We start from the raw sequence: 15,867 nt of genomic DNA on the forward strand, positions 1-15,867 counted from the left end.
TATTAAGCAAGCTTTAATTTCAATATAATCCACAGGTTTACAAACCCATTTGTAGCCAATTTCGTGAAACAATCAGCAATTAATGCTACCTTCAGTAGTAAGCATGGCCGACATGATAAATATGACACAGAGGTAGCGAATCATATACACGCGGGCTGTAGCCAGTATGTACAGTAATTGTCCCACTACTAACTGGAAGGTGTCAGCAAATAGAAGATTATACAACAAGACGTATCGAGGTGTTTCTCTAAACACTGGCTTGTTTCTTAAAATTAATAAAAGGACTCTGTTGATATAAAGAAAGATGAACAATGGTGTGACAGAAAGCGTTCCAGAGAGGACACTCGTTCTGTAAGCGAGGGTGAAGTTGTCCTTGGGTTGAGTTGCGTTTGACATGTCACAGCTGCATCTGAAAGAAAGAAAGCACTTGCATGAAATCATCCTATTTAAATTCATTCATATCCCTATTACAGTAAGGACGCCAATAAAATAGACACCAATTTGATTGCACTATCAGTGTGTATCTGTGTGTTTGTAGCAGTGTGTGTTTGTGTGTGTGTGTGAGTGAGACACTGTGTGTGTGGTTTGGGTGTAAACTGTGACATACGCCAGGGATATCTAAAGTGTGTCTGTTTGTGTAGGTGTAGGATTGTTTGTATCAAGGTAGAAAGGATTGTTGGACATGGATGGCTTCTCTAAAGTCCTTTTCGCAAACATTTATAATTTGCATAAAATACTGTATTGAAAAAAGATACAAGAATCAACAGTTGCACAGTTAGAGGTCAAAGATAAATTATTTTAGATTATGAAATTGACTCCTTCTCCAATGTATCACGTTTGACACACAAAAGTCAAAATGTTGTTTGTGATTGATTGTAGATTCCTTCTGGTCTTGTGGTCAGATCAGGAGGAGCGCGGTCACGACGCTGTGATCTCATGGTGAAGGCCACATACCTGCTTTACTCTCTATTGTCACAGATTAGATGACATCATCTGTCCACAGGGAAACATTGATCCCTCGTCAACAAAACCATACACAACCTAAATGATGTCAATGTTTACTCAGAACTTTAATGAAGGCCTAAAGGAATAAATAATTCTAAACTACATTAAATATTAATGTTTTTAATGAGGGGACAGGGGACAGAATCAGAGTGTTGTTTGTCTCGTTAACTACACAAGATTTAAATTTAGATTTACTATCAGAAGGGATTTTATTCGCCATGAATGTTTGCACAAACAAGGATTTAACATTCAAAAAGACCCCAACTGACAAACAGGTAACCATGCAATAGTACATCAATGATGTCAACATTTACTAAGAGCTTTAATGAAAGCTCAAGGGATGCTTCGGTTCTAAACTACAACATTAAATATTAATGCTTGATAATGAGGGGATAGGGACTGGATCAGGATAAACAACTCACGAAAGTCAGGTCAATGTTTGTCTCATTAATTAGTGTAATTACAGAAGTTCCTGTGTCAGCAAAATCAACAAACACTTTTGGGAGGAAGGAGGGAGACTGCTGGGTCACCGGATCTTGACCTTGAAAGAATGCAATACTCGAACCTCGAAATACTCGAAAGTGGTTCGGACCAATCAGAATCATCTGAGGAACTACTGGCAGCCACGGGCGTGGTTGAAGTTTTCCCATGACAGACAGTGATGGACAGATGGTTCATCCAATTACCTGCAAATAATTTTTTGAAAGTGCCTGCCTTTTTCCAAACAGTTTCCCTGGACAACTTTCCACATGGACATTACTTTTACACTTATGCATTTAGAAGACGCTTTTATCCAAAGCGACTTCCAAGAGGGAGCTTTACAAAAGACTGATAACTGATCATAACAACGAGATAGCCCCGAACATCGCGAGCAGCCAAAACATGAAGCATACATTGTGAAAACCAAATAAGTGCCAAATGGAAGAACCATAACAGCATGCAGTTAAACAAGGTACAATTAAACAACATTAAACTCAAAAAGTGCAAGTGTACCTGTAGAAAAACAATCAACAGTAAAAAAATATTTCAGTGAGTACAAGAATTTGAATCCGTTACAACTAACCAACAAGAGCAACAAGTCTCTCAATAAGAGTCATTGTGATCTTGGAGGAAACTGACATCAGGTCCAGCCAAGCATTTCTAGGTGCCATTGTACTCCCGGAACTTTAGTGCGTCTTGAGCCTTTTCTTGAAGTTGGGGAGACAGTCAGTGTCCCTGATGGAGGTGGGGAGCTGGTTCCACCATTGGGGGGCCAAGGACATGTGTAACAAACCATCGGGTGAATCAGGTTAAGGGTTGACCGTGGATTAGTGAGTGAAGTATATAACTATTTTTGTTTAGGGACTTTAACAAGAAGGGGTTGGTCAACGTCTTTTCAACCTGTTTGGGTGGAAAAGTTAAAGGTTCAATCAAATATTGTATGTATATTGTATAATATATATATACAATATTGTATATATTCAATTCAAGAAACACTTTAACGTCTACACACTGAATACAATATGAGACAAACGGCATATGTAAGGTTAATGTTTAATGGACATGTTTCAAGTGCCAGAGAATGTGTTTGGCTGTTCTATAAAATGATGAATCTGCTTTTCTCTTCAGATTTTACTCAGACATGTCAACACAACAACAGGTCAACATCAGAGTTAATAAAATCTGTCAGTTTTTTTCTGGTTAGTTAAGTAGTGTGTGTAGCAGGGGGTTAGTTAGGTGGTGTGGGCAGCAGGGGTTAGTTAGGTGGTGTGGGCAGCAGGGGTTAGTTAGGTGGTGTGTGTAGCAGGGGTTAGTTAGGTGGTGTGTGTAGCAGGGGTTAGTTAGGTGGTGTGGGCAGCAGGGGTTAGTTCGGTGGTGTGTGTAGCAGGGGGTTAGTTAGGTGGTGTGTGTAGCAGGGGTTAGTTAGGTGGTGTGGGCAGCAGGGGTTAGTTAGATGGTGTGTGTAGCAGGAGTTAGTTACGTGGTGTGGGCAACTAAGAAGCTTTAGTACTACAAGAAGAGTTGCACTTGGCTGGTCCAGTTTGACCAGTTCATTTTGACTTGAAACCAATGGGACACACAGCACTGATGGGACCAGCTGCTTGGGGTGTTTTCAAGAAGACTGATACACTCCCCTGTCCCCTCATTAATACACATTCAAATGTGACATCATCCTAGAACTTCATCAGGGATTCATTGCTTGTTGATATTGACATCATCGCAACAAGTCATGGTTGTACTAACTGGAGCTCAGGGTATTTAAACACCCGTAATAATGTAAAGTGAAGATATTCAGGTAATCACGTTGAATGATTGTTCTTCAGCCAGCAAGGTGAGAACCCACAGTTAGGATTGTGTTATATTTATTTTGCCTCATTTTAGTTTTGTGATTCTGATGACAGAAGTACAGGATCTATGTGGTAAGTATTATTGGTTTATTTTCATCTTAAACTCTATCTGAGAATGACCAGAGCATTTTTCTTCAAATGTGCAGTTGTTGAGAAATTAATCTTTCATTTAAAGTAACAGAACATTTTCTCCGAAACTTTTTCTCCTCAGATTTACCTCAAACATGTCAAATTCAACAGGACAGCAAATCACCATCACAATACCTGATATGTTTCAGGTTTATCTGGTGAAAGGACTTTATGGAGCTTTCTCTGTGTCTCCATCTATTGTCTTCCTTTACATCAATGGCATCATGTTGTTCACTCTGAGGAGCAAGTCAGTCTTTAGAGAGACCCCTCGATACCTCCTGCTGTTTAATCTGCTCTTCGCTGACACCTTCCAGTTGGCAATGGGTCAACTGCTCATGATCTTGGCTATACCTCCAGTGTTTCTGACTCACTATACATGTGCAATAATTGTTTTGATAACTATCACTGTGACTGCTGTGTCTCCCTTGAACCTGGCGGTGATGTCACTGGAGAGGTATGTGGCTGTTTGCTTCCCACTGAGGCACTCTGCCATCATCACCGTCAAGAACACAGGTGTGTCTATTGCTGTGGTGTGGGCCATCTCCAGCATTGACCCGCTGATACGATTAATTCTTCTGGTTCTGTATGATTCATTTTCTATGGGTGAGATAATGCAGCAATTCTGTGCTATAGAAGCACTTTTCCAAAGTACAGCAGCACATGAATATGACAAAGCCTTTACTGCTATCACTTTTATATCTGTGGGTATCGTAATTGTGTGCTCCTACTTTGGTGTGACGACAGTAGCCAGATCTGCTTCCTCAGACAAAGCCTCGACCACCAAGGCCCGCAACACAGTTCTGCTGCACATGATTCAGCTGCTTCTGTGTCTGTCCACAACTCTTGCAGGTCTGCTGTTAGGATATTTAGACAGACTTGGAACACTGAATCGAACTGCAAGGACAGTTGTTGGTTATACATTCTTTATATGCTTTGTGTCGTTGCCTAGGTGCCTGAGCAGTCTGATATATGGTCTGAGAGACCAAACCATCAGACTTGCATTCCTGCACCACCTCAGGTGTGCTCTCTGGACAGGTGGGCCCAGTTTAACAACAGATAAACACTGAGGACCACATTGCTGAAATGGAAATGACATTTATCATGGTCTTTATGCTTAATAAATAAAAATACTTTGCATGGCAAAGGAACAATTACACGTTTCAGAAGATTGACATACTTAAAAAATTATGTGTTTTTTCATTCGCAGCTATAGGCCTACTGTGTTTGTTGAAGGGACAATTTTCAAGGGACCAGTGTCTGATGTTGGTTTAACAGAACTCTTTTTGCTGAATGGAAGTTGTCAGACAAACATAAGTAGGATAAAGTGGAACAAATAAGTAATACATTAACAAAGATCATAAACTCATACATTTACGCTCTGTGAAATCTTGCAAATATGCAGTTCCATTTACAATAATTATAAGTCAGTTATAACTAACCAACAAGAGCAACAAGACTCTCAATAAGAGTATTTGTGATCCTGAAACATCAGGTCCAGCCATATATTTGCTATACAAATGTTATTGTATTAATAATGACAAAAAAATGACTAAATGACTAAATGTAATAACATCGGATAATTCCAACCTTCTGACCAACTAGGACAGGGGGGAGGGAATATTTATATATATATATATATATATATATGGGTAAAAATCATGTATATTTTGACAACTAAACATAATAAATTATTTTATTTTTATTTTTAAATGTTTTTATTTTATTTTCCGGAAATGGCCATTACGTTAGACTTGACAAGCGAAATACCCTGCTTTGTGTTTCCTGCCGGCCGCTTATTGGTCGAGCCCTTCTCGAGCGAAAAACGTTTTGTAACTTCTACATTTTGCTAACAGAACATTGTTGTTTATGTCTTCCTTCACGTGGCATGTAAAGTAAGTAATTATGTAGAGCCGGGGGGATATTGCTTGTATGATAGCCAACTTTGCAGTAAAATTGTAGTTTCCTTATCAACAAATATGCTTGTAAATGGTTTTAGCCGTTTAACCTCGGGGAATGGTTGTACAGCTGAACGTGAATAAACTTGTAAATTATCTTACAATGAAAAGGCAATACGTTGCTAATCAATCGGTTATGACACCCACCCCAAATCAGTTTCGATGTTTTTAGTTTCATGGTTTTTAGAAATTCTAACTTGATTATTTTTCAAATATCATATTCGTAACGATTCCGCAGGCAGTCTCCGCAACTTTTTTGTCATAATGTATTCTTCAATTCTACTAAAATAGGTATGGCACATATTTCTTTACACTGGTTTCGCAAGGGACTCAGACTTCACGACAACCCGGCTTTGACTGCAGCTCTGCGTGACTGCAAGCAGATCTATCCAGTGTTCGTGCTGGAGCCCGGTACCCCTAGTAGGGTCCCGGTAAGCGACTATCGCTGGCGATTCCTCCTCGGAGCCCTGAGAGACTTGGACAGCAGCCTGAGGAAGCTCAACTCCAGGTAGGACCTGAACTCTGGCGGAGGTTGTGTCCGAGGGTGTCAGTGGCCTGCTCCTTATCTTGGCTTGTAGGTTGAGAGCAAGGAAATAACGGTCACCGTTTCATAGGAACTGGCGTTAAACAGAGCTGTATTTAGTGGAAGCATATTAAATAGAGCTTTATTTTATGGAAAATATGAGTGAAACGTATTCAGAACGTTGCTGGCCAGAACGTTGTTGGCCATCACATGACATAAACGGTGTGAAACATGAGATGTTTTAAACAAAGCTGTATTTATTTGTCTGTGTGTGTGTGTGTGTTTGACCAGACTATATGTTGTCAGAGGTGAAGCTGAAAAAGTTCTCCCTAAGCTGTTTGAGGAGTGGAAAGTGACGCGGTTGACTTACGAATACGACACCGACCCTCACAGCCTCAGTCGAGATGGGAAGGTGATCGAGTCGGCTGCAGAGCATGGAGTACACGTCGTTTACAAAATCTCCCACACTCTCTACAACACAGACAGGTAAATATCCACAACATAGACAGGTGAGCGGAACATCAGTGAACATCATTAGTCATGAATGCTTCGAATGTGTCCGTAAAATGATTGGTGGATGCAAAACGATTTATTTCAAACTGTTCCAACAACGCGCAGATGAGGACCACTTTTGTGACTCAAACCATATTTACATTTTTCACCTTCAAGAATAATTGAAGAAAATAACGGCAAGGTTCCGTTGACCTTCAACCGCTTGCAGACTGTTGTGAAGAGCATCGGACCCCCCCAGAGACCAGCCGCTGCCCCCAAGGCGGAGGACATGAGAGGTGGGGCCTATATGTCACATACACTCACAGTCACATACACACACACTCACACGTCTATCACATACACACGTGGTCCTTTGACACAGCCTTCCTTTCTGGTTAGATAGGTAGGATATAGACAGGAAGCTGGGGATTAGAAACAGGAAGCTGTGTGTTACGGACAGGAAGGAGGGTCTTAAAGACAGGAACCTGTTATATCTGACTGGGATAGAGAAGCTGTGGAACAAACTCCCAGCTTTACAGTCTCATAAGACAAAGAGAGACAACAGGAAGTTTGCTCTGTGTTTTAATGTACCTGGCTTTCTCATCTACAGGTGTGAAGACGCCTTGGTCAGAGAAATGTGACAAGGTATATGGGATCCCCACTCTCGAGGAGCTGGGTGTAGAGCTGCCCTCTGGAGGCGAGGAGCTGTTTCCAGGAGGAGAAACAGAGGCTTTACGCAGACTGGATCATCACATGGAGAGAACGGTAGTTTAGACAACGGTCTTCCCAAGATTAGAGTTAGAGGCTCTTCAGAGCTAAAAAGGGAGTATGGTAACAATTTCTGACCCAAATTGTTAATCAGGTGGAAAGATGCATCGGTTAGAAAATAAAATATTGCATCAAACAGGAATCACATTCTTTCATCGTCTAAATCTTTCACACCGCTTGAACATAAATGTATGGATCAATACCACGAGTTCAGCGGTGCTCGTGGGTCTGTGACGCGTCCCACTTGGTGTAACTGGTCTGTGTCGCGCCCCACTTGGTGAAACTGGTCTCTGTGCGCCGCCTGCTCCCCAGGGCTGGGTGTGTGGCTTTGAGAAGCCCCAGACCTCCCCCAACTCCATGAGCCCCAGCACCACCACTCTCAGCCCCTACGTCACCCTGGGGTGCCTGTCCGTACGCACCTTCTGGTGGAGGCTGACGGACGTCTATAAAGGGGTGAGTGTCCGCCAACTCTGCAGTAGATCAACTCTCACTGACCTTAGGGGTGCGTGTGGGCCTCTAGGTTAACTCCAAACAAGAGGAATCAGTTTTGACTGTTGTCTGTATCCCAGAGAAAGCACTCCCAGCCTCCAGTCTCTCTCCACGGTCAGCTGTTGTGGAGAGAGTTCTACTACACGGCCGGGGCTGGAGTCCCCAACTTCTGCAGGATGGAGGGCAACACTGTGTGCACGCAGGTGGACTGGGACAGCAACCCGGAGTACCTGACCGCCTGGACGGAGGTGCCACTGCTCACCTGCTTACATTTGATACAATTAGCAGACACTTTTATCCAGCGCAACATGCATCTGGAAATTACAGTTAGGAAATCAAGGACGTGATAGTGCTGACAGTGCGCCGGGGAGCGGTGTGTAATCTGTTGTCGCCCCCTGCTGGTGTGGGGTGGGGGTGTACTGACGCGTTCCTCCACAGGCTCGCACAGGCTTTCCCTTCATCGACGCCATCATGACCCAGCTGAGGCAGGAGGGGTGGATCCACCACCTGGCACGCCACGCTGTCGCCTGCTTCCTCACCAGAGGAGACCTGTGGATCAGCTGGGAGGAGGGGATGAGGGTGAGGAGGAGGGGGGTTTGGGATGAGGAGAGTGAGGGTAGAGGGGAGGACAGGAGGAAAAGAGGGATGAGAGAGAGGAAGGAGTTGGAAGGGCAGGGGGGATGGAGGGAGGAGGGGAAGGCTCTGAGTCAGATGCATGGAGGGTAACACCTGACTCCTGTGAACGCAGGTGTTTGAGGAGCTACTGCTGGATGGAGACTGGGCTCTGAACGCGGGGAACTGGATGTGGCTGTCGGCCAGTGCCTTCTTCCATCAGTACTACAGGGTGTACTCACCTGTCGCCTTCGGCAAGAAAACAGACAAAAACGGGGACTACATTAAGTAGGAATCAGCCACCCCTCTCACGTTGGCATCCTTTGAATTTGCATTCAGTGTAACGGTTTCATCTTCATTCTTAATATATTTGGAGTTTCTACCATTGCACACACGTCAGCACAAAGAGTTTTGTGTTTACGTCTTTCTAACAGGACGTACGTCCTTGTAACAGGAAGTACCTCCCCCTGCTGAAGAAGTTCCCGGCTCAGTACATCTACGAGCCTTGGAAAGCTCCTCGGAGTGTCCAGCAGCAGGCAGGGTGCATTGTGGGAAAGGATTACCCACGGCCAATCGTGGAACATGAGGTCATCAGCAAACTGAACATTCAAAGGATGAAGGCTGCCTATGCCAAGAGATCTCCAGACCCTGGCCAGACCAATGAGAGATCTACAGACCCTGGCCAGACCAATGGCAGGAAGTCAGGTGAGTCTAGCAAGGAGACTCTAGGTGAATCTAAATCTACTGACTGACCACACACCCTATCAGAATCATAAGGGATTTTATTCGCCATGAATGTTTGTACAAACAAGGAATTTAATTTGGCAGGGAAGTGCATACATTAAACATATAGGAATACTGAAACTTTAAAAAATCTTAGAATATTGAAACAACAAAAAAATCACCCTAGCAGCTGAATATATAAAAACAGGGATTTGCAGTAGTTGTTTGCCACGTCTTAAGAATTTCTTTGCTTAGAATAACCTTATGCAATACTGTGCACTTGATAAAACAGACTTTTAACTAGCTGTGCTCACCTTGGTTCATTGTATAATTCTTCTAATGAAGGGTTTCTCTAACTGTAGGTGAAAAACGAAAGGCTTCCTCTGTGTTGGACATGCTGACCAAGAAGAAGCGTTTGTAAGATGAATATTATGGATTTTGTATCTGTGTTTACTTGTCTGTATGATACACATCCTCTTCCATTTACCCCACCTTGTGATTTACCCTCCATTTACCCTACTTGTCTGTCAATGCATTGTAGAACAAGGTGGTGGATTTCTACATGCATGTGTTCTTCACACGAAAATAAACAGTATGTGTCCTTTATTATACTGGAAATGTCATTTTTGAAAAGTATTTTTTCTTTTTAACATGATACATGCTTAGAGTCTTTTGATCACATTTTGTAGCTTCTGAATCAGTTATCACAGTTGTGACCCATGACACCTACACACAGTGCAAGACAGGGTCACATTCTGCAAACGAATAATTCCACAATCATAAGATATCTACCTCATTTCTAACACCATCCACTACAGCTGTATATTTTATATATATATATATATATATATATATATATATATATATATATATATATATATATATATATATATATATATATATATATATATATATATATATATATATATCTATATATATATATATATATATATATATATATCTCTCTACACTACCTATGAAGTCTGGACTGGGACTGAAAAACGGCCCGGGACTTTGAAACGCAGACCGGCCCACGACTGTGTATTATTATTATTATTTTTTAATCATGCCGCGGTCATTTGGGAAATCTCCCGACTGCCAGTCCGACCACGCTATCTACTCTAGCTGGAGGAGCTGCATGTTGGAGAGAAGAGGGGGGCTCTAGTCTTTGAACCCCACCACAGAGCAGGAGGGCTCTAGTCTTTGAACCCCACCACAGAGCAGGAGGGCTCTAGTCTTTGAACCCCACCACAGAGCAGGAGGGCTCTAGTCTTTGAACCCCACCAGAGAGGAGGGCTCTAGTCTTTGAACCCCACCAGAGAGGAGGGCTCTAGTCTTTGAACCCCACCAGAGAGGAGAAGGGCTCTAGTCTTTGAACCCCACCAGAGAGGAGGGCTCTAGTCTTTGAACCCCACCAGAGAGAAGGGCTCCAGTCTTTGAACCCCACCAGAGAGCAGGATGGCTCCAGTCTTTGAGCCCCACTAGAGAGGAGGGCTCTAGTCTTTGAACCCCACCAGAGAGGAGGGCTCCAGTCTTTGAACCCCACCAGAGAGCAGGATGGCTCCGGTCCACCCACCCTCTCCTCTCAGACAATGTTCCTTTCCAGCATGGGCTCCTGGGCCAGGATGCGTTTGAACCCCAGGGTCTTCAGGTCCAGGGTCTGGAAGCCTCCGTCCAGGATGATCTCTGCCACGGCGCGGCCCACGGCGGGGGAGTGCTGCAGCCCGTGCCCGCTGAAGCCCGTGGCAAACAGCATGTTGCTCACCAGCGGGTGCATGCCCAGGATGGCGTTCTGGTCGAACGTGTTGTAGTCGTAGAAACCAGCCCACGCGCTCGTGACCTGAGGGGGAGTACAGACCGGAGGAGGGGGGGGGGGGGAGACATGGGTGGGTTGACCAGAAAGAGGGGAGACACAGGGGAGGGGGGGGGAACCGGAGAAAGGAGAGGACATTACAACATTTCAACAGCAGGGTGACAACAATTTTGAAAATGCAATCGGTTAAGAATCGGTCATCTTGTACTCCTCACACCTTCAAGCATTCGAAGGCTGGAACGCGATTGGCCAGATGAGGCCAGACCTTATCCTGGAAGAACTTGTGGTCCACCTCCAGGTTACTGGTATCTGGTTCCTCGGCCTGGAAACACATTTAGATCTTCAACATCTACACACAGGGACACCCTGGTAGTTTACAGGATAGGTGTGTGTACCATGTAGACTGAGGCTTTTTTGCAGCAGCCTGGGTTAGAAAAGGGCCTTAATACAGCATGAAAAAAAACAGCCCGAAAACCATCCAAACATGAGCAGTCAGAGAAGGCATTTGGACGCTACGGACAGCTCTGAATGTGGTTTCATGAGCCAAACTGACTCCTGACGTGATAGTAAAAGGCTGTGAGATCCAGACCTCCTCTGGAGACGTCCCAGCGATGTAGTTCCCGCCCAGGCCCTCCCGTCTGAAGTAAACTCCAGAGTAGTCGATCAGGAAAGGAGTGTCAAGGCCCGGTCCGTCTGGACAGTGGACCACATAGATAAACCTGCAAAGGTTGAAAGAAAAATACTCTGCTTTACTATGTCTTAGCCTTCTCTGTTCACCTCTCACTGTGTGTGGGGGAAAAAACAGGTTTCGAAAGATTATACAAATATTTTTGTAAAAAGGTTTTGACATTTTTTTTTCGAAAAGGCTGATTTTTTTGGGGGGGGGAAGGGGAAGTTTTGAAAGGTTGAAAACATGTTTGAAAAAAAGGTTTGTTAAAAAATAAATCGGATAAGCAAGAAAACAATAGGAAGAGCAGGAAAACAGCATATAGTGTTAGCAGAGACAGCAGATAGCATTAGAGAGACCGCAGGTAGCGTTAGCGAGGGAAAGCAGGTAGCGTTAGCGAGGAAAAACAGGTAGCGTTAGTGAGAGACTGCAGGTAGCGTTAGCTAGAGAAAGCAGGTAGCGTTAGCAAGGGAAAGCAGATAGGGTTAGCGAGAGAAAGCAGGTAGCGTTCGCGAGAGACCGCAGGTAGAGTTAGCGAGAGAAAGCAGGTAGCGTTAGCCACCTCTTCCTGGGCTCCACAGGTAGACGGATGCCGGCCCAGGTGTCCTTCGCCCCGGCGCCGATACCCATCATCTCTGCCACCCTGCCGGAGTGGGCGCCGGCTGCGTTCACCACGATGGCACACTCAACCGGCTGGTACTCCAGACTGTTGGGCATCTGAACCTGCGGAAGGGGCACAAACACAGAGCTCCATGCAAATATCCACAAGATGAAAACAACATTTTCGCAATTTTTGTTGTGTTAACGTATTTAGAGTATTACAGTAATTTGAAACAAATGTAATATTATTAATTTTATCGTGTAAACCTCCATACCACCATAACCCACATCCCTTAAACTTCCATATCACAATAACCATTCAGCATTTAAAAAGGACACTACTACTCCACCCATCAATAATACTTACGTTAACATGTTTGATCCTTTTGAAATCCACAATTTCACCATCCTGGGTTGTCATGGCATTCGAGACGTACTTGAAACCTTCAGCATAGGATAAATAAGATAAGTTAAGTCACCCATTTTGATGGGTCAAGATAACCATTAACTCAAGATGCTCATCCTGGCAAGAACTGTGAACCACTGACCATGTTGTTTATATTAAATGCGATACACAATGTTGATGTGTGTGTTATGTGTGTGTCCCACCTGTAACTTCTCCAAAGCACTGGTAGACCCCCATGGACATGGCCTTGCGCCTGAACGCATTCAGCAGAGTCCAGGGATCAAACCAGCCTTCGTTTTCCAGCCCTGTGGTAATGCATAAACAAAGAAGTTCAACTAAAAGACTACAAGTTTATGACTGTGGTTGCTAGGCACTCATAGTTACCGTAGGAGGCTAGCACCACGCCCTCAGTGTTGATCCATGGAAACCTGTCCTTCAGCTGTGCCTGGGACAGCAGGGAGACCTTAGCCCCCGCTTCCCTGAACCACAGAGCCAGTGTTAAGAGGTCAGGGGTACAAGATGTAGGGATACAGGGGTTAGGGGTATAGGGATTACCGGTACCATTTAAGTGTAAAGCAAAGACAGGGTATGAGTGGGTGGTATCAGTTGTGCTGAGGAACCCTGGGAAACATAGTCAACAGCAGAGCACCTCTGGGTTTTGTAGTTCTCCTCCATGATGTGGGCCACTTTCTCACTGGCCAGGAAAAGGTAACCAGAGTGGTTGAACTGAAGGTCCACTGGGTCTTCATTCATAACACTCAGATGTTCCTGGAGTTCAAAACAAACAAACCCAAACCACAAACCAAAAGCTCAAGAGTCAGTATTTGTTCAGTTATAAACAGCCATTGACCTACATTGACGTTAATGTTGCCTGGCACTAACTCTTAACACTAACTATCTAGTTTATTTTGTATCTAGTTTCTAGTCTGGCCTGGGTCTAGTCTGGCCTGGTTCCAGTCAGGCCTTGCCTGGGTCTAATCAGGCCTGGTTCTAGTTCCCTGTGGTGGACCTACGTTGATGTTCCTCATGAAGTCCGCGGAGGCCAGGGACAGCTGGATGTTCTCTGGCAGGGAGAACTGCTGACGGATGCCCCCAGCAGAGAGCACAGTGGAGGCCTGGGCGTACTGGGAGAAAGGAGGGAGAATGACCACACTAGAACTGACCAGGCCTCCTGTCACACCTGGATCAGGCCTCCTGTCACACCTGGACTCTCTGACCAAGTCTGTCACACCTGAACCAGTTTCTTCTTCCTTTGTAAATGCTGGTCTGAAGTGACGTGTGCCATCAAAACTGCCTAAGCTTCACAGATACTATACACATTAATCGAGACACTTAATATTACCAATATCATTAAGTGTAGTGTGACAGTGAGGTAAGCAGGAAGTGTCTCTGGGCTGTGTTTGAGGGTGAGGTAAGCAGGAAGTGTCTCTGGGCTGTGTTTGAGGGTGAGGTAAACAGGAAGTGTCTCGGGGCTGTGTTTGAGGGTGAGGTAAACAGGAAGTGTCTCGGGGCTGTGTTTGAGGGTGAGGTAAGCAGGAAGTGTCTCTGGGCTATGTTTGAGGGTGAGGTAAGCAGGAACTGTCTCTGGGCTGTGTTTGAGGAACCTCCCGAAGGAGCAACTCACCGTGGGATCCCTCTCCACCACCACCACCCGCACCCCGTCCCTGAGACGCTCCTTCTTCTTCAGCCAGTAGGCTATGGACCAGCCCACCACGCCTCCACCCACCACCACGATGTCCGCCCTCTCTGGGGGCAGTGAGGCGTTCTTCTCAAACGGACTCCAGTCACTGCCGGGCAGGGCGTCCGACGCCTTCTGCCGGAACGCTTTGAACTGGGACTCCACCTCTGAACACCAGAAGAACACAGTGTGACTAGACCAGCCTCTCAATCTCTGGGTTGACCCATTCATTTGAATAAGGTGTGTTGGGAGCAAGGAAACATCTAGAACATGCAGGACAGGAGGGCATTAAGACCAGGGTTGAGATCCACTGGTAGACTAACCCTAACCTGGGGTCGAGTCCCCCTCTCCATCCTTACATTTAGTCATTTAGCAGACGCACTTATCCAGAGCGACTTACAGTAAGTACAGGGACATTCCCCGAGGCAAGTAGGGTGAAGTGCCTTGCCCAAGGACACAATGTCATTCGGTGTGGCCGGGAATCAAACTGGCGAACTTCAGATTACTAGCCCGATTCCCTAACCGCTCAGCCACTCCTTGTATCTCAGGTTCATTGCTCTCCCTCTAAACTACTCAGGTCAACCAGCCTGTCAAGTGAAGAAATCACTGATCTAAATCATCTACAAGAATGATTACGACAGGCTGCGTAGGTGGCCACAGCACATTTAAATTCAATGACTACAGAATTAATAAGAGTGGGGTTAAGACTGGATAAGAGTGGGGTTTACTATCAAAGCTGTAGCAGTGGGATGATTTGTTTTGTTGTTTACCTACCTTTGAAAATGTCATTGTGGAGGGGTCTACCTGTGCTACAGACAGCGGCGCATAGTCGCTTGTCACACGGAATTAACCGCAAACATTCATGATTCTTGTGAGTTGCCCGTGCGGTCTGACACAGTCCTCGCCACATCGAAATGTCTTAGGTAGCTGGCAGGAGAATGCGGTGAAGTTTTGTCACTGAGAAAAGGCGAATGTGATTTCGACCACCAAGCAAGAGTTCGTTAACCTTGCGTTAACAAGCGACACTCAATGTGAAAGGAATTCAGATGGGATCTCATATGAGTTCTACGAAGGCAGCAGCTGTCTACTTCCTTCATTTGACGCTAATATAAATCATACACTATTCTTCTTCTGTTAAGGTTTTGGCAAATTGCAACAAACGTTTTTGAAGCGCAACACTGCTCCCTACGGTTCGGGATCGGGAGTGTGCGGCCGGTGGCCCATTACCTCAGATAAACCGACCAAAAAATCACTAACTAAAGAAAAACAATTGCAATTACTGCGCGCCGCCTGTAAATGTTGCGCCTGAAAAGTTAATCACACATACCGATATATGAAGAATCTCATGGGTGCATCCTCAAGCACGTATTCACCAAGCTATGTAGGATTTGAACCACACATAAGCAACCGCATTAAAAAAAACCACGGCAATTTATATCCGGAAATAAGTGTAATTAATTGCATCCAAACCCGTTGCACCTAGAAAGACGTTACAAAAACATATCAGTTTAATCAGACGAGACTGAATTAAGACTAGATGATATCTATGAATTTTTTGGGGGATAATAATAATAATGATACGTCTATGGTCAAAAGGAGCAATACTACCTACGGCCAGCAGAGGAAGTCTATGATGTTTATAGAGGACTACTTCATTCTGTCAATGGTTGTGCCTCAATA

At 44.7% G+C, this 15,867-nt stretch overlaps 3 protein-coding genes across 3 annotated transcripts; 2 read left to right on the forward strand and 1 right to left on the reverse strand.

Moving 5' to 3' along the window:
• Positions 1-3,556: 3,556 nt before the first annotated feature.
• LOC146287691 (odorant receptor 131-2-like) lies at positions 3,557-4,528 on the forward strand. The gene has a single exon (XM_084698434.1). It carries the CDS (start codon positions 3,557-3,559, stop codon positions 4,526-4,528), a length of 972 nt encoding a protein of 323 aa, XP_084554560.1.
• Positions 4,529-5,251: 723 nt separating this feature from the next.
• cry5 (cryptochrome circadian regulator 5) lies at positions 5,252-9,629 on the forward strand. Its single transcript, XM_084698925.1, has 11 exons — positions 5,252-5,353; positions 5,708-5,924; positions 6,231-6,425; positions 6,609-6,727; positions 7,042-7,196; positions 7,512-7,652; positions 7,769-7,936; positions 8,127-8,267; positions 8,437-8,588; positions 8,755-9,005; positions 9,386-9,629. The coding sequence occupies exons 2-11, from the start codon at positions 5,710-5,712 to the stop codon at positions 9,442-9,444; spliced, it is 1,596 nt and encodes a 531-aa protein (XP_084555051.1). The 5' UTR covers positions 5,252-5,353; positions 5,708-5,709; the 3' UTR covers positions 9,445-9,629.
• Positions 9,610-15,576, reverse strand: foxred1 (FAD-dependent oxidoreductase domain containing 1). The gene is made up of 11 exons (XM_084698926.1): positions 14,962-15,576; positions 14,134-14,354; positions 13,523-13,633; positions 13,159-13,277; positions 12,894-12,988; positions 12,713-12,814; positions 12,471-12,547; positions 12,066-12,226; positions 11,426-11,555; positions 11,054-11,158; positions 9,610-10,863 (listed from the first exon to the last, which is right to left on the reverse strand). The coding sequence occupies exons 1-11, from the start codon at positions 15,095-15,097 to the stop codon at positions 10,609-10,611; spliced, it is 1,512 nt and encodes a 503-aa protein (XP_084555052.1). The 5' UTR covers positions 15,098-15,576; the 3' UTR covers positions 9,610-10,608.
• Between the last annotated feature and the right edge of the window lie 291 nt (positions 15,577-15,867).

The sequence above is a fragment of the Hypomesus nipponensis genome, chromosome 5 (genome assembly GCF_054491055.1).
Source record: "Hypomesus nipponensis isolate SF chromosome 5, ASM5449105v1, whole genome shotgun sequence".
NCBI lineage: Eukaryota > Metazoa > Chordata > Actinopteri > Osmeriformes > Osmeridae > Hypomesus > Hypomesus nipponensis.

Coding starts and splice junctions, on each gene's coding strand:
- LOC146287691 (XM_084698434.1), top strand. CDS start 3,557: ATGTCAAATTCAACAGGACAGCAAATCACCATCACAATACCTGATATG.
- foxred1 (XM_084698926.1), bottom strand. CDS start 15,097: ATGTGGCGAGGACTGTGTCAGACCGCACGGGCAACTCACAAGAATCAT. Junction 13,634..14,133: donor TGGTGGAGAGGGATCCCACG/GTGAGTTGCTCC, acceptor CCTTTCTCCCAG/TACGCCCAGGCCTCCACTGT. Junction 11,159..11,425: donor CTGGGACGTCTCCAGAGGAG/GTCTGGATCTCA, acceptor ATGTGTTTCCAG/GCCGAGGAACCAGATACCAG.
- cry5 (XM_084698925.1), top strand. CDS start 5,710: ATGGCACATATTTCTTTACACTGGTTTCGCAAGGGACTCAGACTTCAC. Junction 5,925..6,230: donor CTGAGGAAGCTCAACTCCAG/GTAGGACCTGAA, acceptor GTGTTTGACCAG/ACTATATGTTGTCAGAGGTG. Junction 8,268..8,436: donor GCTGGGAGGAGGGGATGAGG/GTGAGGAGGAGG, acceptor CTGTGAACGCAG/GTGTTTGAGGAGCTACTGCT.